General features: G+C 42.1%; 2 protein-coding genes across 2 annotated transcripts in view; both read left to right on the top strand.

Annotated features, from left to right (window-relative positions):
• Positions 1 to 10,872, top strand: part of LOC124187875 — a 32,641-nt gene extending 21,769 nt beyond the window's left edge. Inside the window, exons 10-16 of the mRNA XM_046580062.1 lie at positions 288 to 420; positions 1,431 to 1,475; positions 3,486 to 7,341; positions 8,380 to 8,566; positions 8,682 to 8,802; positions 8,903 to 9,018; positions 9,205 to 10,872. Coding sequence (XP_046436018.1) covers positions 288 to 420; positions 1,431 to 1,475; positions 3,486 to 7,341; positions 8,380 to 8,566; positions 8,682 to 8,802; positions 8,903 to 9,018; positions 9,205 to 9,282 — 4,536 coding nt within the window. The 3' untranslated portion in view covers positions 9,283 to 10,872. The remainder of the gene's footprint in view (positions 1 to 287; positions 421 to 1,430; positions 1,476 to 3,485; positions 7,342 to 8,379; positions 8,567 to 8,681; positions 8,803 to 8,902; positions 9,019 to 9,204) is intronic.
• Positions 10,873 to 11,811: 939 nt separating this feature from the next.
• LOC124179374 (probable tubulin polyglutamylase TTLL2) lies at positions 11,812 to 18,702 on the top strand. Its single transcript, XM_046563672.1, has 10 exons — positions 11,812 to 11,866; positions 14,700 to 14,837; positions 15,892 to 16,017; positions 16,103 to 16,206; positions 16,464 to 16,596; positions 16,682 to 16,958; positions 17,047 to 17,249; positions 17,360 to 17,623; positions 17,989 to 18,296; positions 18,385 to 18,702. Exons 1-10 carry the CDS (start codon positions 11,822 to 11,824, stop codon positions 18,503 to 18,505), a joined length of 1,719 nt encoding a protein of 572 aa, XP_046419628.1. The 5' UTR covers positions 11,812 to 11,821; the 3' UTR covers positions 18,506 to 18,702.
• The last annotated feature ends 531 nt before the right edge of the window (positions 18,703 to 19,233 follow it).

The raw sequence follows: 19,233 nt of genomic DNA on the forward strand, positions 1-19,233 counted from the left end.
GTGTGATTCCGCGATAATAAACTAGTGCATCGTCGTTCGAGCAACGGAGCGTCGCACAACTCGAAGCGAATTAGTTTTATCGTTAGTTGAGTGGGGTGTCTTTCGTATTGGGTATAAAAAAAGGATATCGCGCATCGCTGCGGTTTCAAGGTATAATTATATTCCGACTGCATCGTTCTCCTTAATCTTTGATGAAACGGCATCGCGACGGTGTCTAGTTACTAAGATTCCGTTGGGGCGATACTTTGGCCAGGGTGAATCACTCGGAACCCGTTTCATGTTTTCAGGCATCGTCGACGAACAGCATTGGTGGTCCGAAGCCTTTCGGAGGCGTTCAAACCGCGCCCAGTCTGGTGTCCGCACCATCCTTGAACTCCAGCAGCAACACTCTGCCCCGTCCGCAGAGCCAAAACGTCACTGGTAAGTCCATCCTCAATCGAGTATGACATAATAGTGCAACTTAGAAAGTAAAGAGAACAATCCTTTAGACTATACAACGTCAGTCTACTCCGCCAGTTGTGAATACAACCGACAATACAGGCATAATAATATGCGATAGAAGACGAAACGGAGCGTTGGAACAAGATTTGATGTACATGTGGTTTAAAAAATATGTGTGTACTCTCTGACCCCGCAATTTTGTTATCAAATACGATACCTTTAATGTACCAACAGATGGCGAGGTTGACAGTAAATTTTTATCGCAACATTCTATTGTATTTAAGTGAAATTTATGATACGCACAGGAAGATCTCATAGATCCAACTACATACGTATAATTTTTTTCATTCACTTGATATGAACGTTATTTAGACGTACGCGAAACTAATTTGCTTGAAAATAAAACCTCCTGGCAAAAATAACCGATGAGCTAAACTGACACAGCGGTACAGATTGAGACATGAACAGCTTACGTACATACATTTCGCACATACACGCATACACACACACACACACGTACATACACAATCCAATTCGTGCCCCGCTTCCATCGTCGCAAACGCACTTGACCGACATGTAACAGTTGGCGTTTACCGGTTTCAGTTTATTACTTTCCTATCAAACCTTACTCCTGGTTTATGGACATTTTTACGACCAGTACGGACGCGCATTGAAGCATAAAAAGTAATCCCGAATTACTCTACAGTTACGTTTAGCACTTAAAGATGGAAATTGGGCCGAATACTGAGATATCGAAGCAATCCGCATTCGTTCTGTTTGTGAACTAAATTACGCCCTTCATTCAATTGCAATCTCGATCTTGCGGCTAGGGTGGTCAATTGTCCTACTCTCTCAAAGTATTCAATGAGAAATTCGATGAGACTTCCTCAGAAAGCGTCGAACCTCGGATCTTTGACATGTCAGTAAGCCTAAAGCCTAGAATACACAACACTACACGATCGTTTAACACGTTTCATTGTTGTAAATAGGTCGATACTCCACACTGCCAAAGCCCAAAAGTTCCCTCTTCAGAGGTATGAGGACGTAACCCGTAGTCCACACTGACGATTTTTAAGCTTTAGCTTATTACATAAAATGCTTGCGTGAAATAATTCATGATAACTCGCTACATCGCCCATATCGTCTTCATTTTCAATAAAACGAAAAAATCGCTTCGTCGTCATATACGCCGTCATTCCATCTTCCAGTTGTCGCAAAAGTCATCGTATCGCATACATCAATTACCTTCATATACCTACTCAACTGTTGAGAGCTGTTCGCTGCTGTCGAGATTTTTAAATAACTGTACGCATATATGTATATAATGCCATAAGAAACAGAGTGATTTACATCGCACCGCAAGTCGAGCGTCAAGTTTTCAGCTTATTGTTAGTGCGAAATTTTACAAGACGGAAATTGAAACTATTCAATCGTTACATGGCCATAGACAAAATTGAAAAAAACTTTTCCGCCACTCGGCTATTGTCTTGTTTTTCAATCAATCAATACGCTCATTATGCCTGCCCGCGTCAAACTGACATTAAAGCTACGTTACGTCGGTTGAGTCCTATACTTGAACACAATATACGATTCACAACGCTATACAATGGATCTTGGTGTCAGGTCGTCTTCTAAATGAAAATAGATCATTGGTTCCATTATGTTCCATTATTACTTGGCGATACGGTGCCTTGATTGGTTTGACCCTGAGTCATCAAACGGAAATTGAAACAAATAGGCGTGCGGTAGAGTCATTGCAATCGGAAAGACACATGGACTATACATGCATACATGGGTATTCCTATATACGCACGCATGAATCAGCACTAGTTGTATTTCTGTGATACGTTTTCACGATAATTTTTTTACAGCACACAAAGATTATCTGCATATAAATTGCGTTACAGGTAAACAGACATTACGGCATATTTTACATAATTCTTCTTTTCTTATCTTTTTTCAGCTACTCCAACTTTCAACCAAAAACCTCGCCCCTTCTCTCTTTCTTTCGAATGAGTGAAGCAGCTCTCAACATATACCCATATGATATATAAATATATATATATATATATATATGATAAATTTATTTATATTATACATATACATATATATATATATATATATTGTATACATGTATATATCGTAACTTCAAACGAACGAATTCTATGTTGACATGTCGATTCGTCTTATATCGTTTAAAATCAATCATCGTTGCTGATCAATAATTCATCATGCTGTGACAATGAGATGTGAATTTCTTTTTCAACAAATAAAAATTAAATTAAAGGAATGATACGAGATTTCCGATTTATTCTTAATTGACATCAAAAGGCTTTGTATCATATACAAAGCTTATTAACGTGTACAGTAACGATTTGATTTTAATTCCGTGGTCCCTTACTCATTGCAGATTGTTTAGAAAGCCTGATTTCGGGTTCTCGTGTCGTGTTCGCTTATGCTACTTGACCCTCGACCGCCGTTTTATTGCAGCATTAAATTAACATGTAGCTTACACGCGGTCGCAAACATACACGTATACCCATCCAAACATGGTCATAAAACCTGCAGTGTTCGTTTATCTCGTGATTTGTTTATTTCACAATACCTGCTACCCTCCATTTTTGCACTAGCTATCACACATTTCAACCAATCATTTCATATTTTTCAATTCCAGAAATTTTTTTATATTTTTCCTCCGCAGTTTTGCAACTAGCGCAGAGTGGAGTGCCTCCGAGAAGTTTAATATAGGTCATAGACTTTAATTAGATATTTAAGAATTATTTTTTATCACATGATTTCAGTATTATTACGACTTGTTCAAGGGCTTTTTGCTGTTTAGCAGCCAGAGACATATCCATGATTGCTCAATTCCAAATCTCAAATACATACCTGTTTCGAAAAACGTGAAACGAACAAAATCTATGGTTTCATTATTGTAAAATAAGCATAGGAATAATCAAGAAATGAGCGGTCATGGTTGTGGATCTATGATCGTGCTTTATACTTACAAATTTTTTCTTTGTTTTCTCTTTTTAACCAAATTTAACGCTCCGAAACCGCTAACCATGTTAACTACCGTATTGTTGAACGCGCATGTCTTGTGTGGAATGAAATTACCGGACCTATAAAAAACTTTCAAACGAAACCCTATGAAACGGTTGAAATGTCAAAACGTCATTCCTGTTCCTGTTTCCCTTTACTATCCTGTACAGACTCCTACTTTGATGAATCCGACTACTACGAAGTAACAGAAACTCATTTCGAAAGTCTTCCATCATCGCCACCTCCACCTTCCGTAAAAAGTAAGAGCCTTGTATGGCCCCCGGCGAAACCACTTGAAGATATCACATACCCAACAGCGAGTCCTTTGTACATTAACCCAAACCCGATCCTAAATCAAAGGCAGCAAAGAGCTATTGAAGAAAAACGACAAAACCAACTGATGGAGCAGCAACAGGAAATCAAAATTCATCGAGAGCACAGCGAAGAACGAGCAAGAATGGAACAGGCGACTTGCTCCGGCCCGGTATACAGAAGGGTACAACTCCACGGAGTAACGACTCAGAGAGAGTCGAGATCAAGAGAAGTCGTTTGCTCAAGACCAACTTCAAGAGCGGCATCGAGAGAGAGTCTGCGAAGATCTCTGACGCCTACGAAAATAACTCAGCCGACTCCTCAGCCTTGGACAGCGACTGTTACTTCGGGTACAAACATCTACGAACAGTCGTGTCCGGCTCTAATTTGCGACACAGTATGCGAACAGGAACAAATATGCGAAAAGCAGGTATCATGTGAGAATCATACATGCCAAAGTCAGCAAACCTGCGAGCGTAAACAGATATCCCATCATCATCATCACGTCTGTCATCAGCCCTGTCAGCCAGTTTGCAAGCCGGTGTATCGGCCAGTGTGTCCACCTAAGGCTCCGCAGCAAGTGAGCCTCTTCAAAACAGCTATCTGTGAACCAGAACCAGAGCCAGAACCTGAACCTGAACCGGAACCAGAACCCGCATCTCCGGTAGTAGAGACGGAAGTAACTTTCACGTTCCGAAGACCAAACAGCGTTACCTTATCGGAAGTCGTACCAAAATACGTGGCTGTTTGCCCTGCGGGCATCGAAGGTCAGCATGACTACGTGACTGAAACTACTGAGGATGATGTTGGCCCAATACACATTAAAAAGACAACGATCTACGAGAAGACGGTGGAAGTCGTTGATGATGAAGACGAAGAGTGTTCAGAAGTAGAAAATCGACGATCTATCCACCTGGACCAGGAGGTCGAGAACATTTCTGATAGGAGAGATATTGCAGAATGTGCTGAGGTCATATCGTCAGCTGTTGGGACGCAGCAGCTAATGGAGAAGATTAAACAGGAGGAACAAGAAATTGTTGAAGGAGAACGAACGACAGCTGTTCACCAAGTTTCGTCATCCGTTCAACCCAACATGGGAAAACGTGTGAGCATCACCGAGCAAGAGAGTACGGACGAAGGATGTTTCATAGAACGCCACCAGACCGTCAAAGAAGACGATGCACATAGGTATGAAGAGTTGACGGAGGAAATCAGGATTCAAGAAAACTTTAGGCAGCAAGAGATGGAAGAACAGAGGCGCCAGAGTTTGCGAGAGCAAGTGCAAGTGCATCAAACTCTGCGTGAGCAGCAAATTCCCGAACGACGACCACCACCACCAACTCTTCAAGAACGCAGACTCAGCGCAAAGTTTAGCCAACAGGATTTTTCACGTCAGCAGGTACAAACAGCGGAAACATCTTGCGCCAAGAAACATGTGCAGTTTGTAAAGGAAACGGGATCTGGAATAAAGCGACTTCCACCCACAACGATTAAAAATTCCACACCAAAGCAATGGAAATCGGAAATGGTAAACGCCTTGACAACGGCACCGGATAGAGCCTATTCACCATTGACCACGTCACCTTTGACGGAGGACAACAGCTGCGTTGAGGATTCTTACACCGAAGAAAAATGTTACTGCGAAGAAACTCAGGTCTTGACGAACGAATGTGAGCCACAACGTTGCGTTTCCCCGTTTCAGCAGGCTCTAACCACCGCACCAGACCGATCGTACACACCGTTGGGATTCTATGATGAGCCAGACCAATACCAAACTGAGATAGAAGTGTGCCACCGCTCGCAAACTCCCACGGTCCAGGCAAATCCTGGTCCGGACGGATACTGCGCACCAGCGGAAATCTTGTATGCTGATGATACTATGGAAGAGACGGTGAGACGAGAGAGGAGGGTCCCAAAGTCGGTAACGCCACAGCCATTGCCGTTGCCTCCACCTGACTTTCATTTTAGAGATTCGTCCCAGCCGCGATCTCGATCGCAAACACCGAGCAATCGGTCGCTGATGACCGGTCTGAAGAAACCCGGTACGATTCCCCCGTACCAACGGAATTTAGTTGCCATGCAGAAGATTCCGGTCGAAGTTCACAATTACATTCCCAGTAGATCTCCGACACCGGCACCGGGAAGGTCGAAATCTCCTGCTCAAGGACCACCCGAACCACCGGCATGCTACGTCAAGGCTCAAGCCCCAAAAGTTAAGACCGATGATCCACCCAGGGCGACAACACCTTCGGGTGGCAGGCACAACAAAAAACCGCAGGAAGAGGGAGAGTCATATACGTACCACGAAGAAAAGAACACACCACGTGGCCGTGTTATAAAGGATGTTGAGGGATCTCTTCGAATCGCTTACGCAGGCGATGAAGAATCGTTCGTTGCAAGTGAAAAGGAGGTGGTAGAGACGTTGAAGAACGTTAAAAAGACTCCGGTATGCGATATAAAAAAGCCCTGCAGTATACCAATCGTAGTTGAATCTGCAAGGAAGCCCGAGCCGCAGTATGAATCATATCAAAAATCCGTCTGCGTGATGGGAAAACTGAACCAACCACAGGGTACGTTGCCCTGTCCAATAGGCAAGAGCCAGTCCGAAAGATTCCCAAGAACAGGAGTCCGCGTTTTACCTCCTTGTCCGAAAACTATAGTGAACGAACAATCGCAATGCAAGAAAAGCATCTACTCTGAAGCTCAGTCTCAGTCTCAGGTCTGCCAACGCACAGTGTCACAGTCTCAGCGCAGCGCATTTTGCGGTACCAAGCCTAAGAGTCACCTGCAGACTGGGCCGACCGCCGAAGGGAGTCGAAGTTACTCACAGTCCGGTGTCTGCAGCATCCCCACAACCGATCGAAGAGGCCTCTGCGTTTCCCCGTGCGTTGGAGTGGAGCAGCAAAGTTGCGGTCAGCCATCGGGCACCTGTGGAAGACGTTTGGGTTCGTCAGCTTTGGATATAGGCAATAGCCCCCTGTCAGACGTCTGCATAACACCGTGCAACGACGGTTCGGTCTGCATAGCCCCATGTCCAAAACCAATACTGAAGAATCAGTGTCCCTTTGCCTGTTCGCCGACAGCTGACTTGGCCTTTCCTCAGATTCCTCTACCCTACGATGACGACAACGAACCCGTTTGCCCTCTAGCTAAAAACCCGATACCAAAGTTAAACGATTTGGGGTTTCAACCGATCCATACGCCTCGCACTAACCTTGGATGCCAGCTTACGCAGCTAGTCCACAAAACGAACAAGCAATCGGTCCACGTGTACAAACCTCAGGCCCAGTGCTCGTCTCAGACCCTGTGTCAGACCCAAAGTCCAAAATGCCACCTCTTAGCCCCGATTAGTAAGACCCAGAATTTAGTAGACCCACCGAATTTGTCATCCCACCCGGATTTAGGTACCGGCATTGGAGGTCCAGGTTCGAAGAGCGGTGCCGTCGCTGGTAACACAGCTCCTAAACGTGGTCGCGGTATCTTGACGCAGCAAGGTGGTCCTGGATCGCGTGTTCCTCTATGCGGGTACTGCAACTCTTACGTCAGGTACAGAACTGAACTCGACCACTACCAGGCACCTGCACTCGCTGTTTTAACATCGCTACTTACGCTGTGTTACTGTTTGCAGGATATTTTCGCCTTGGCATGTTTACACCGCCTTATTTGTTTCTTTGTTTGATTGTCTTTGCTGTTTGTTTCTTGTTGTAAATGTATATTCACCTAATTCCATTTTTTATTTTACATTTACAGCCGAAAAATGGACTTTTGTTTCACTCCTCGACAGTTTTTCGCATGATTTTCTTGTTTCAGTACCTGGATATTCACTGCCTCACATCGGCCAACTTAGCCGTTTGTGTTGCATATATTTTTATTTAATTTCATCGCCTTCTATTTCGCCATGTTATCTTTATTGTACATAAAATGTGTGACAGTTTTGTATTTCGACTAACATTATAGTGCACGATGTCAACAGCTAAACGTGAGATTACTAACAACCTGATCAACGACAAGGCTTTCAAACCGGTGTGCCACAGTTGTAACAGTGAGATTACAAGGTGCGTAGAACTCAAGTCTACCCGTTAATGTGGAAAGCAGATTAAACCTTGCTTTGATGAATTGAATCTGCCAGGCGACTAAACAGTGATTTTCGCTTCCGTGTCTCACGGGTCACATTTTGCCCAAAGAACGCACGACTGAACAGTGCTTTACACGAATAAAACTTAACCTTTTTCCCCGCGTGCCTGGCATGTTCAATTGTCTTATGGGCCTTTTATTATCAATGGACTTCTATCTTTCCTTTTATAAGTCTCAGGGGAGAATATAACTTCTCCGCTTTTTATAGCCTTTTCACATCGATTACAAACCGCGGCGTGGGTTGGCGTAGAGAAATGTGGGCGGGATGGGGTGGGGGGCGAGAATCAAGTTCTAAATTTGTATCCTCTTGTAAATAAAATTTACGTGGCTAATAAAGCACGCTGTGGGGAATATACGCATAAGAGCACGGAGAAAGCATGAAGAATTTTATCTGCCGTTCATTCGCTTCTGCACGAACGGTATTATTTCACATGAAATTTTTTGACACAGGGGTCCGTTCATCACGGCACTCGGTAACATCTGGTGCCCCGACCATTTTGTATGCGTAAACGCGCAATGCCGTCGACCGCTCCAGGATATCGGGTTCGTGGAAGAGAAGGGACAATTATACTGCGAGTACTGTTTCGAACAGTTCATTGCCCCACCTTGCAGCAAGTGCAACAACAAAATCAAAGGGGTGAGTGTGCCTGTTCGCTATTTTCAACGACGACGTATTGTGTACAGTTTCAAACAATCCCAAATCAGTCAGTTTATTTCTCACGTTTGGATAAATGTTTGATAATTTATTTCAGGAATGCCTCAACGCCATTGGAAAACATTTCCACCCTGAGTGCTTCAACTGTTCATACTGCGGCAAGCTTTTCGGAAATAATCCGTTCTTCTTGGAAGACGGATTACCCTACTGTGAGGCTGGTCAGTATTCGATTGATAAAATGTGGTAGCAAAGCGATACGCGTTCAGCATCTATCGCCCACTTGTATTCCGATGCTAATTTCAATGGAATTGGTTTTAGATTGGAACGAACTATTCACGACGAAATGTTTCTCATGCGGTTTTCCGGTGGAAGCCGGCGATAGATGGGTCGAAGCTTTGAGCAACAACTATCACAGCCAGTGCTTCAATTGCACGGTAAATAATTCATTTGTAAACAATGGTGTAAGATCGATCATTTCTTGAACGCTGTAATTCGATACAGGCCTGAATATCGGTCGAATGTATTTGCCAATGTGCAGTCAATGAAATTCGATACAACGATATGAACGATTCACGTGTCAGGTATGATGAAGTGAGATTCAATGTATTACCTTTTTTCAGATGTGTAAAAAGAATCTCGAAGGTCAAAGCTTCTACGCGAAAGGAGGTCGTCCGTTCTGCAAAAATCATGCGCGCTAATGCGGAGGGAATATCCGACCTCTGAAACCAAAAAATAACAATTACAATTATATTCTATAATTTTCCTAAGCAGAAACACGTTACGGAAGCCGTCATTAACCGCGTACGAATAATTAATTATGCCATACTGTGCGAGGATAATTATTATATTTATCTGTAAGAAACAGTGAAAAGAAGATTTATTTCACCCTCTCGAGTCATATTACAACATTTTACGAGTCGCTTGCGATAATAATTCTAATTACAAAACCGAAAAGTATTTCCGTGCGCGAATGTCATTTATAAATTTAATTCACAAACTTGACGAAAGTGGGTGAAGTTTAAATACCACAAGCAATTCATAAGCATCAGCATGAAAGCAAATCAACTTAGCTGAAACATGCGAAGGTCGTCTTGCCAATTAGAAATATTATACAAAATTGCATATTTAATTGCGCGTTTCGATTTCTTTACGTAAAATGCTGCAGTCACGAAGACATTGCGGATTATTCCGATGAAAAATTAAATAAACGAGCGGTAATCCAATTCGGGCATGACCTTAGGTTCCAGAATATCGAGTTATGATAAGAATTTCATCTTACCAAACGATGTAATTAATTTATTAAAAATATTGTATATCGAACCGAACCTGTGGGATAGAAAACAGTTGATAAAAATCAATGAATTATTAAACGAGTCGAAATACAATATCAATTTTTGGTCAAAAATTATAAGAAAAATAAATATATTATAGGTACGTATTGAAAGTCTAACATATTTTTATCAATACGTTATATATTATATAGTGAGTTTTCGCGTATTATATGTTATAGCTTTATTTGAAGAGAGAGAGAGAGAGAAAAAAATACAAAAAGTAAAAAATAAAAATTTGGTATTCAGTCAAAGCTCTCAACGGCGTTGCATTTCGTTGCTCTGCACGTTTGATACACAGAAACTAACGAACGCCGTCGAGATCGTGAGAGAATCAGTTTTACGATAAGGAATACGATCACCTAATATAGTGGTAACAGTAATCATATGCATAAGTACATCGTTTATGTAAATGGATATGCGCATCCAGTCAAAGCAATACAGTTGCCATATTAATATTATGCCAGGTTACCGTTTTAGTGCCATTTTCAAGCTTGTGTCATAATAGTCATGAAAATAACTGGCACATCTTTTACCAATAACGAGGATAATAAATTAAGATTTAAACAGTACGCATAATATCTAAGAATTTAAGCTATATATTTAATTGGAAAATAAAATTACATAACAATCGGACGTCGCAATTTTTAATTGATATAATACTTTAATTATGTTTGATGAAGATTTCTGCAGAAGTGTAATTCAATAACTTGATGTTGTTCTTAGGCAAGAACAAGCATTGTTAGTTGAAATCTAAAAGAGAGCAACGTTGTCAGTTGGTGAAAAAAATTGTTGGAAATTTACAATCGCTCGAGCGTTTTCAATTTAATTGACGATCGACACCAACAGCTGTATATTAAAAGTTTCAAAATCAATTACGTTAAGTATGAGTCCCCGAAAGGTCCTATGTATCCCCTTACGTGTTGCTTACAATAAAATAAATAGTCGTATTTAACTCAATTCTCACTTGTTCCTTGCCAATTATACACAGGTGTTATGCAGGTTGTACAGAAATTCCAAGGCCTCCGTGTATTCAACAATTTAAAAAAAAATAAGAAAAATTTAATAAATGACAGCGAATCGAAGGGTATCGATATCGATAAAAAACCCAGGTATAACGAATCTGACGTAAATTACGATCGCTATCAATAGTTGCAGGCTATTTGATGACAGCATTAATTGCTGAACATGATGAACCGCATTCGATAAGGTATATAAACTATAACAATAAATTATATGCATATATAGCTGTAGTGAATATTTCATACCCTGTCATTCCGTGATTATATATACATGCCATAACTATTGCCGAAGACAATTATCGATTGCGCTTGTATCATTGTAACCTTGTTACACTTTTCAGGATTCCCTGGTTCTTTCCGATAACAAAAATTTATCATTTATAGACAGTATAAATGAATTATCCGCACGCCGCTATTTCGCAACAGCCTCAATGCTGTGTATTTAATATGTACAAAAGTCTTGTGACCTTAGCCGCAGTTGAACAGCTTGTAATTATTTCTGCTAATTGTACGATGCGGATCCTGCACCGAACACGTAGGCGCGAAAGGGCACGGAGCAATTTCTTCCGCCTTACAATGCCAATTACTCCCTCGCTTACGTATATCGACCGCATTCCATTCCTTGGAATCCTTTCCAAAACTAATTTACCCCCACCTGTTCACGACGCAGCTCTTGCTTCGGTACCTCGCCATACAGAATTGTACCCTTTTCTTCATCTTACCTCACCAGGCCCAAATTACGGACATGATCTATAACTCGCTGACCGTTTCCTTGGCCAATTGTGCGTTAAGCATGGTAGGAAAATATTACACGAGTGAGGAGTATCAGCTTTGGCGAATCCATAAAAAGAGACAGTAATATTCTTAGCCAGCCGTCTATTTTCGGAATGCGGAAACGGAGATCTCGACGAAGAGAACAAGTAACGAACGAGGTATTCTAATTTTCTTTTCCTTCGTGCCTGCCCCTCAGGAGATCAAGCCCCCCTTTGGCATACGTGCGGTCCCAGAGAAACACGCGAATAAGATAAACGCTGCATGTGGCCTTAAAGCAGGATAATATAGGGTGTAGAGGGTAACGAAACGGCGAACGGAGAAGGAGGGCGGAAAAAAGGGAAGCGGAAGAGTTTTCACGTTGCGTGCTCACCGCTGAATCGAGGGTGAGTATCGTATTTTATCTCGCTGCGCCGACGATAGGTGTATACCCATATCCGCGTACGGGATGATCGACAATCGATACCGAAATGCAAATCGTATAATTAGCTCCGACGACGATTGATCCTCGTGGAACGTGGTCTAAGGGTGCGAAACGATTCCCATCATCCGGCTTGTCAACCAAACAGACGTTCGAAAGGCATTCCTCTGTTTCGCATATTCTGCAGCGGCGGGCTATTGTATCAGGGCACCGAAAGCCGCTGGAGAAGGATGGAGGCACTGTCGAGGAGATAAATCACGGAGAACTACCTATTAGGCAAAAACAAATACCTCCCTTGGCCCGTGTCACCCTACACGAAAAGCTCAGTCTCTGCTACCCGCAACCCGCGGCGAGGGGTGGAAGCGAGGAGACGGGGTATCGCTGCAGGGTTGTTCGTCGTCCTGACGAAACGAGTCACCCGATATAAGCGCGGATTCTACCCAACACAGATATCGCAACCGCGTCTCGTTTAGCATAAGTGCAAGGCTCAGGGGCGACGGTTCGCCGTTCTGGGCTCGGCATCAACCCAAACCCAAATCTGAACCTAAACCTAAACCTAAATCTAAACCGTCGAGCCCGTTCAGTCGACGTTTGACTCGCGGCGACGCGGGCGATCATCCGGAGCGCTCCCTCCCTGATAATCCTACGGCTTAGCGTCTTCGGCGACGCCGCGACGTCACGAGCGTCGGGACGAGCGTGGTGGCAGCTCGTGCGTCAGTCTAGGAAGCAGCTGACTCGGACGATGACGTGACAAGAGGGGATCGTGACCCGAAGCAGCAAACTGGCTCTCCGTAAAGGCATCTATTCACCCTCGGATGGGACGCGAAACTCGCCAAGTTTTAACCAATGAACACGTGACGATGTATACTAAGTGAGAAAGTTCGTACTTTTAGGGAATCTTGCACCAAAGTTATTCTTCAAACCGATGTTGTGTTTTTTTTCTCACACGTTTCTGCCACCGCGAATATATTTTTGTGTAATATGTACATTATACAGATATGCAAACGCGACACACGCACGCTCTATCTTTTTTGCTGTACTGCTTGAGACTAGTTTCCCTTTGGAACTCTTTTCCCTCTGCTGTGCGAGAGGTAAGTTAGCTGGTTTTGAGTCGAGGCTTTTAGACTTTCTTAGTACCAGGTAGCAGCTGTACGTAGTATGTAATATTGGATACACAATTTGTACCCTTCTCCACTCGTGCTATCGTTGTACTTTACGTATGGTGTAGTTTTATGATTTACTATTAATTATGATTTCTTTCTGTACGTGTTGCATAATCCTTAGAGGATTACAGCATCCTAAGACTTGTAATAAACTCATTTCTCTCTCTCTCCCCTTCATACGCATTTCAATTGAAATGTTTACTCGTACGAAAATATTATAATATCGTGCGGCGTGATTTTCTACCGTACTGTAACGCGGAAAGTAAACAATCTCGAGTAAACACAAATGACTATAGTATGTGCCTTTCACCAAACACGGTACTATCTATAGTCGTACTCACATTTAGATCGCTGCACTAGGGTGAAAAACGAAAAGGAAAATCCTTTGATTCCCTTGAAATTAACATTCACAAGTTAAAATAACAATGCATTTTTATGAAAAATCGTTTATTCATAACTTTAGATTTGTCTTAAATTCGATCGATTGTAATAAAGCAAATCGTACCTATTCATAGTTTAGAAACTCAATTGCTTCAAAATTGTACAAAATTTGCAAATTCGGAATTATTCCTATTTTTCATTACGTCAATATTATACTAATTTCGGCACCGTTCTAACACCTCATTTGGGTAAAAAAAATTGAAAATCATTCTTTGAATATCCGGTTTTGAATCTGAATCTCATGCAAATTAAAATGATACAATGAATTGTGAGCATTTCCAATTGTAAGTGAAATCAAGAGCATGGATATAAAAATAAACGTGAACTTCCACCTTTTTGGCGAAAAGAGCCTCAAAAGCTCGCTTGGTATTTCAGGGATAATTAAGTAAAATTATTTTTGACATGATTGGTCTATTATCTTGAAAGTTTTCGGTAGCACGGGTATCCGCATAGACGGTGCCAACTTTTCCTGCACGCACCCACCCCACACTTGTTCGCCCAAAAGCACTCCATTCGATTGTTTTATTAGCGTGAGAGTTTTCACCAACAATTCTGACACCCTTTTTTGACATCAACATCCGGGAATGCCTGATCAATTGGTGAGTTGACACGTCGACTGCAAACTCCAGCGTAAAAAAAAAATCGCTTGCGTGACAACTCTTGCGTGGAGAACCAAAAGATTCATAATAAGAAGTATATTGATCTTGTAATTCATGCAAGTTTTCCGATAAAATGATTTCTCAAGAATTGGTAATCAGTATCCTTTCCGAAGAGCTTGCAACTCTTCGTGGCAAGCCCGAGTTTTGACCTGAGTATTTTTTTTAATATTTAATGGAGGGCAGAATTTGGTTAAAATATTCAGCACTGCAGCATTTCGTTGGTTATTTTTTAGAACAGAATAGACGAAAAAAATTTGTATGTATTTATTGATTTTCCATACATCTGACGCATCACATTATCCTGGTATAGGTTGTTGTATATCAATCTGTGATATTTTACTGGAAAGTGGCTGCCGCCCTATACTGTGGGATGGCACTAAACTACCTGGAAGGACCATTCGTGTTCAGGCTGAATGAAAACGGCGCGGGACCTCATCTATTAGTTCAAGTAACGTATACCTGGTGATTCCGAAATGCATAAGTTGAAGACACGTGATTTACACCGACGACAACATAAACTCGATCATCAAGTACTTGGGAAAAAGATTGAGGGCTAATTTTCGTGAACTTCCTAAATTTCCGCCAGAGTTCAGTGAATAAAGAACAAAAAAAAAAAAACACAAAAAAGAAACACCCGAAACGGTACCAACTGCATAATTTGTTTCTTAAAAAGTTTCAGAGACTTAATTGATACACGTGGAACACCTCAATCAGATCACATGTCACGATGCGCTTTTTATGCAGCGAATTTGTTCACAATTACAGCATAGCACAGTTACAGAGTTAGCCAACCTTGAACTAAATAATATAGTTTTCAAGGTACGAGAGGAAGGTACCGTGTATCGCACAGTCGCATATACGAATATCGATATGATCCTAGCTGCCATGATTTATATCCCTATTTTCTTTCTGAAATTAGTTATAAATGTACACACATGTATATCTCTGACGATAAGACACAGAGTGAACAGCCTATATTTCTTACGATGCGTCACTTAAATTTCAACATAGTCGACGATTTTATGACGAACGATTTATCATCGGTATCGCGGTGATTTAATTCACTCGCGAAATTAACGGTTCAGAATTTAAAATAGCACAGCAGCTTCAGTCACAATTTCTATTTTCATCGCGTCTAGCGTGTTGGTAATTGTAAAAGTTGTGAAGGCGTCACGACCAATGATGTTTCTAATGAAAGTTCGATGCTTTATCATCCGGCCTATCAGATATTTTCTTCACTTCTCACGTTGGAATAAGCGTAACAAAGTCGAAACAAAGATCCGAATAAAAACAACAGGCCTTAATTAAACTGATTCGTAACACCGCGAGAAGATATGGAGCAAAAGCACGACTTGTCCGTAAACCAAAATCAATGGCGAAACAGTTTACCAAATACCAGGACAGTTTCTGTCCTGATACTGTAATGCCGCGGGGATAACGCATTGAATTGATTGCAATCACGCACGGCGAGCTTATACGCGAATATTAACAACTTCCGGTAGGTGTGCACCGAGCGTGGTTGGCGTGAGTACACAGGGGATAACATGACGCTCAAGGATCGCTGGAATCTTTGGTGGCGTTCCGGAGGATTCCCGTCAAACCATTACAAAACGTTGCTTCCTTGGCAGGTAATTAGCGAGCTCTACGAATAGCGTGTAATAAAACGTGTCCGTACGACGTTCGTTGTTACCTATGTAATTCATGTCCCTCTAGTTCACCAATCACATACCAAAGGGAAGCTCGATATGCCGGAAGGACAATTTGGTGAGACATCTGAAGTGTATGAAGAAGATTTACGGATCGATATATGACTTTAGGTAAACAGCGCTTTCGTGTTGGCGATTCACGGTAGGCAAGAACGTTCCGATACTTTCTTGTACAATCGTATGAGGTATACTTCGCCTATATGGCATCCTCACATATTCACCAACTTCGAGCTGACAGATTGGTCAAAGCACGATTCTAAGCCTGCTGAAAGGTGGTGAAAATATGTGGAAACACAAAAGAGCGGACGAAATGTATTTAAAGCCATCAGATCGGTACGTGCTACAAACACATTATCGTGGAATTTCAGCCCCCTCGGATACAATCTTCCATTAGAATACACGAAGCTAGCGGCAGATTGTAGCAGATATGAAAAGGACGACAGGGTATGGATCTGCAAGCCAGTTGGTCAAAGTCAGGGCAGAGGAATATTTCTATTTCGAGTAAGTTATTCTTGATTGAAAACTATGCTCAGAATTCGAGTGCCGAGTAATGACCAGGCTGCCTCGTGTTTTCGGTAACGTGAAGAAGCTGAGCGATCTGACGTACGACAACATGGCTGTGGTTCAGAGGTACATTAAGAATCCACTCTTAATTGGGGGCTACAAGTTCGATCTTCGACTGTACGTCTGCGTGCCTTCCTACAAACCCCTGACAATTTACCTCTACAAGGAAGGATTGGTTCGTTTTGCAACAGAGAAATTTTCGCTGGACAATTTGGACAACCCTTTCCGACACCTCACGAACTGCTCTCTGAACAAACTTGGTCCAGGATACTCGGAGAAGAAGGAGAGGGTTGGAGCAGGTGAGAGTCACGCTAATTATACGCAGACCAGAAATTTGATTGAGGGGAAAAATGGAATTAGGAAATGAATTAACGGTGTCGATTTCAGGGTGCAAGTGGACCCTGAGACAACTGAGGCGATACCTGGAACAGTCTGGATATTCCGACTGGTTTTTATGGCAGCGAATCGCCTGTCTCGTCAGCCTTACGATACTTAGTCAAGCGGCTGGAATTCCACGGTCCTCGAACTGCTTCGAGTTTTTTGGTTTCGACGTTCTCATTGACGAGAATTTGAAACCTTGGCTCATAGAGGTCGGTGACGAATTTATAAATTGAAGGAAATTAACGCTCAGCGAATCGCGTTTCAACCTCGCTGCACTTGAACGACAAATAGTCACTGGGTCTATCATTCTCGAAACAAGGTCAACGTCAGTCCAGCCCTGGGGAATGACTGCGAGGTTGATTCTGAAGTGAAGAAGCCGCTGCTTCACGACATGTTCGACCTGCTGGGTCTCCCGGTCTGCAATACCGGATTATCTCTTTTTACGATTTGGGCAACAAGTGAAGAGGAGGCCGAGGATGAGCGATCCTCGCGCTGCTACCTGAGCAAGGAATCGAAAAGACGATGCAAAATGGGAAGGGAATCGATCGCTCTGATAAACGTTTGCCCAGAATCCCAAACTATGGCAAGTAATGTCTCCGATTCATCGATTGATCCAAATGAACATAATTTCGTTTCTTAAAAAAGCCCAAAATTCAGCTTTGTGCCATTCGTTTAGCCTTAACCGAGTCTCTTGTTCCGATATCATGAAAATTTTGTTCTCTGAGAGTTACCCAGCTGAGTCAACATTTCAAATTGTTGAAATTACGTTTTTACAACTGTTTTTACTCGAGAAAAGGATCGAGATAGGTAGATCTTCAAAAAAAATTCACCATGCGAGATGATTGTCGCATAGGCTAGATTATTTTGCTATAGACCAGCATTGACGATGGTGATTGAACACCCTTTAAAACTTTCTTCGTATCATGAACGGAAACGCGTGACATGCAGTTTCGACAGGGGATTCCGGACGCGTGCGGTGACGTTTGGTCCCGGTACAATCCGTTGTCAGTCGATAGAGTAATGCGGCGCGGTTTCAAAGGAAACAATTCAACACCGGCACCCTTCGTCTGGGACAATGGAAAGGACTGGCGCAACCCCGTGACCCGCGAAGGAGGATGGATCCGTACGTATCCACTGACGCATTCGAAGCCGACGGAAACAACGGAGTTCATACATCACTCGGGTAGCCCCTTGCTCAGCGAAACGCCGCGCATCGCCGAAAAGGAAATAAAAACTACGGTGATGTGCATTTACAAGTAGGTAAAGCGAACTTGGGAATATTATGCGAACCGCAATTAAGAGAGCGGAGGTTGGCTAATTATATTCGCGATTTATTGTATACAGGTACCTGAAAGCCGCCAAAGATGTTCACGGGAAACTCGGCCATTTGGGCGATGACCCTTGTAACGAATTTCTACAAGGCTCTCTGGGGCTGAATACGGAAGTATGGCTGCCGGAGAAATGAACCAATGCCATAACGTTGTAAATGATAACGTACTATTCATTCAGTTCTGTCTCTCTTTTCTACACGTATGTTATATCGCGCAGAGCGTAAGTCCATCGAGTCTTTTCTTTTGCGTTCTAGGCGATAGCTTAGGACTCGTTGTAATGTTAATTCGTCAGAATTGTAATAGTAGAGGAAAAATACCAGCAATAAAAATACCTGTGGTAAAATACTTTATTCTTTTGAATCTGTCATATTATGCACACAGAGAAGGGATCTGTGAGATTCGCCAAATATTGCGAAAGCAAGGAGTTTGCAATTCAAAGAAATTTTATAGGATTCAACAAGAAGTCGTCGAAACAATAATTTGCGTTTCCAAGTAAAACCGCATTTTCTAGAATTAGCAAAGTATTTCTTTCGTCGTATTAGATTGCTTTCTTAGGAAAATTCAATAATCTTTTCTATTTACGTATGTATACTTTCTAACCTTGGAAATCGGTCTTTTTATCATTGTATCAAATGGCAAATATCAGATTTACTTGTGAACCTCGTCCTAATCGTTGAAACTTATGAACATACCAATTATTTCAATTTATAATTCATCTTATTTGCAACACGTAACGCCTACTTTGTTTTGGTATACATAATATTCATGTGATAATTTCCGACTAAATTCATACGATGAATGTGATATTTGGTGACGGTTTAAAATTCGTCATTTAAAGACACGGTGTCATCCAGTGTTACGT

The sequence above is a fragment of the Neodiprion fabricii genome, chromosome 1, assembly GCF_021155785.1.
Source record: "Neodiprion fabricii isolate iyNeoFabr1 chromosome 1, iyNeoFabr1.1, whole genome shotgun sequence".
NCBI lineage: Eukaryota > Metazoa > Arthropoda > Insecta > Hymenoptera > Diprionidae > Neodiprion > Neodiprion fabricii.

Bases quoted from the DNA above. Each gene is read 5' to 3' on its own strand.
- LOC124179374 (XM_046563672.1), top strand. From the start codon at position 11,822: ATGCGGAAACGGAGATCTCGACGAAGAGAACAAGTAACGAACGAG. The intron at 17,624-17,988 runs GCAAGTAATGTC...CGTGACATGCAG, and splicing joins GCCCAGAATCCCAAACTATG to TTTCGACAGGGGATTCCGGA. The intron at 18,297-18,384 runs GTAGGTAAAGCG...TATTGTATACAG, and splicing joins ACGGTGATGTGCATTTACAA to GTACCTGAAAGCCGCCAAAG.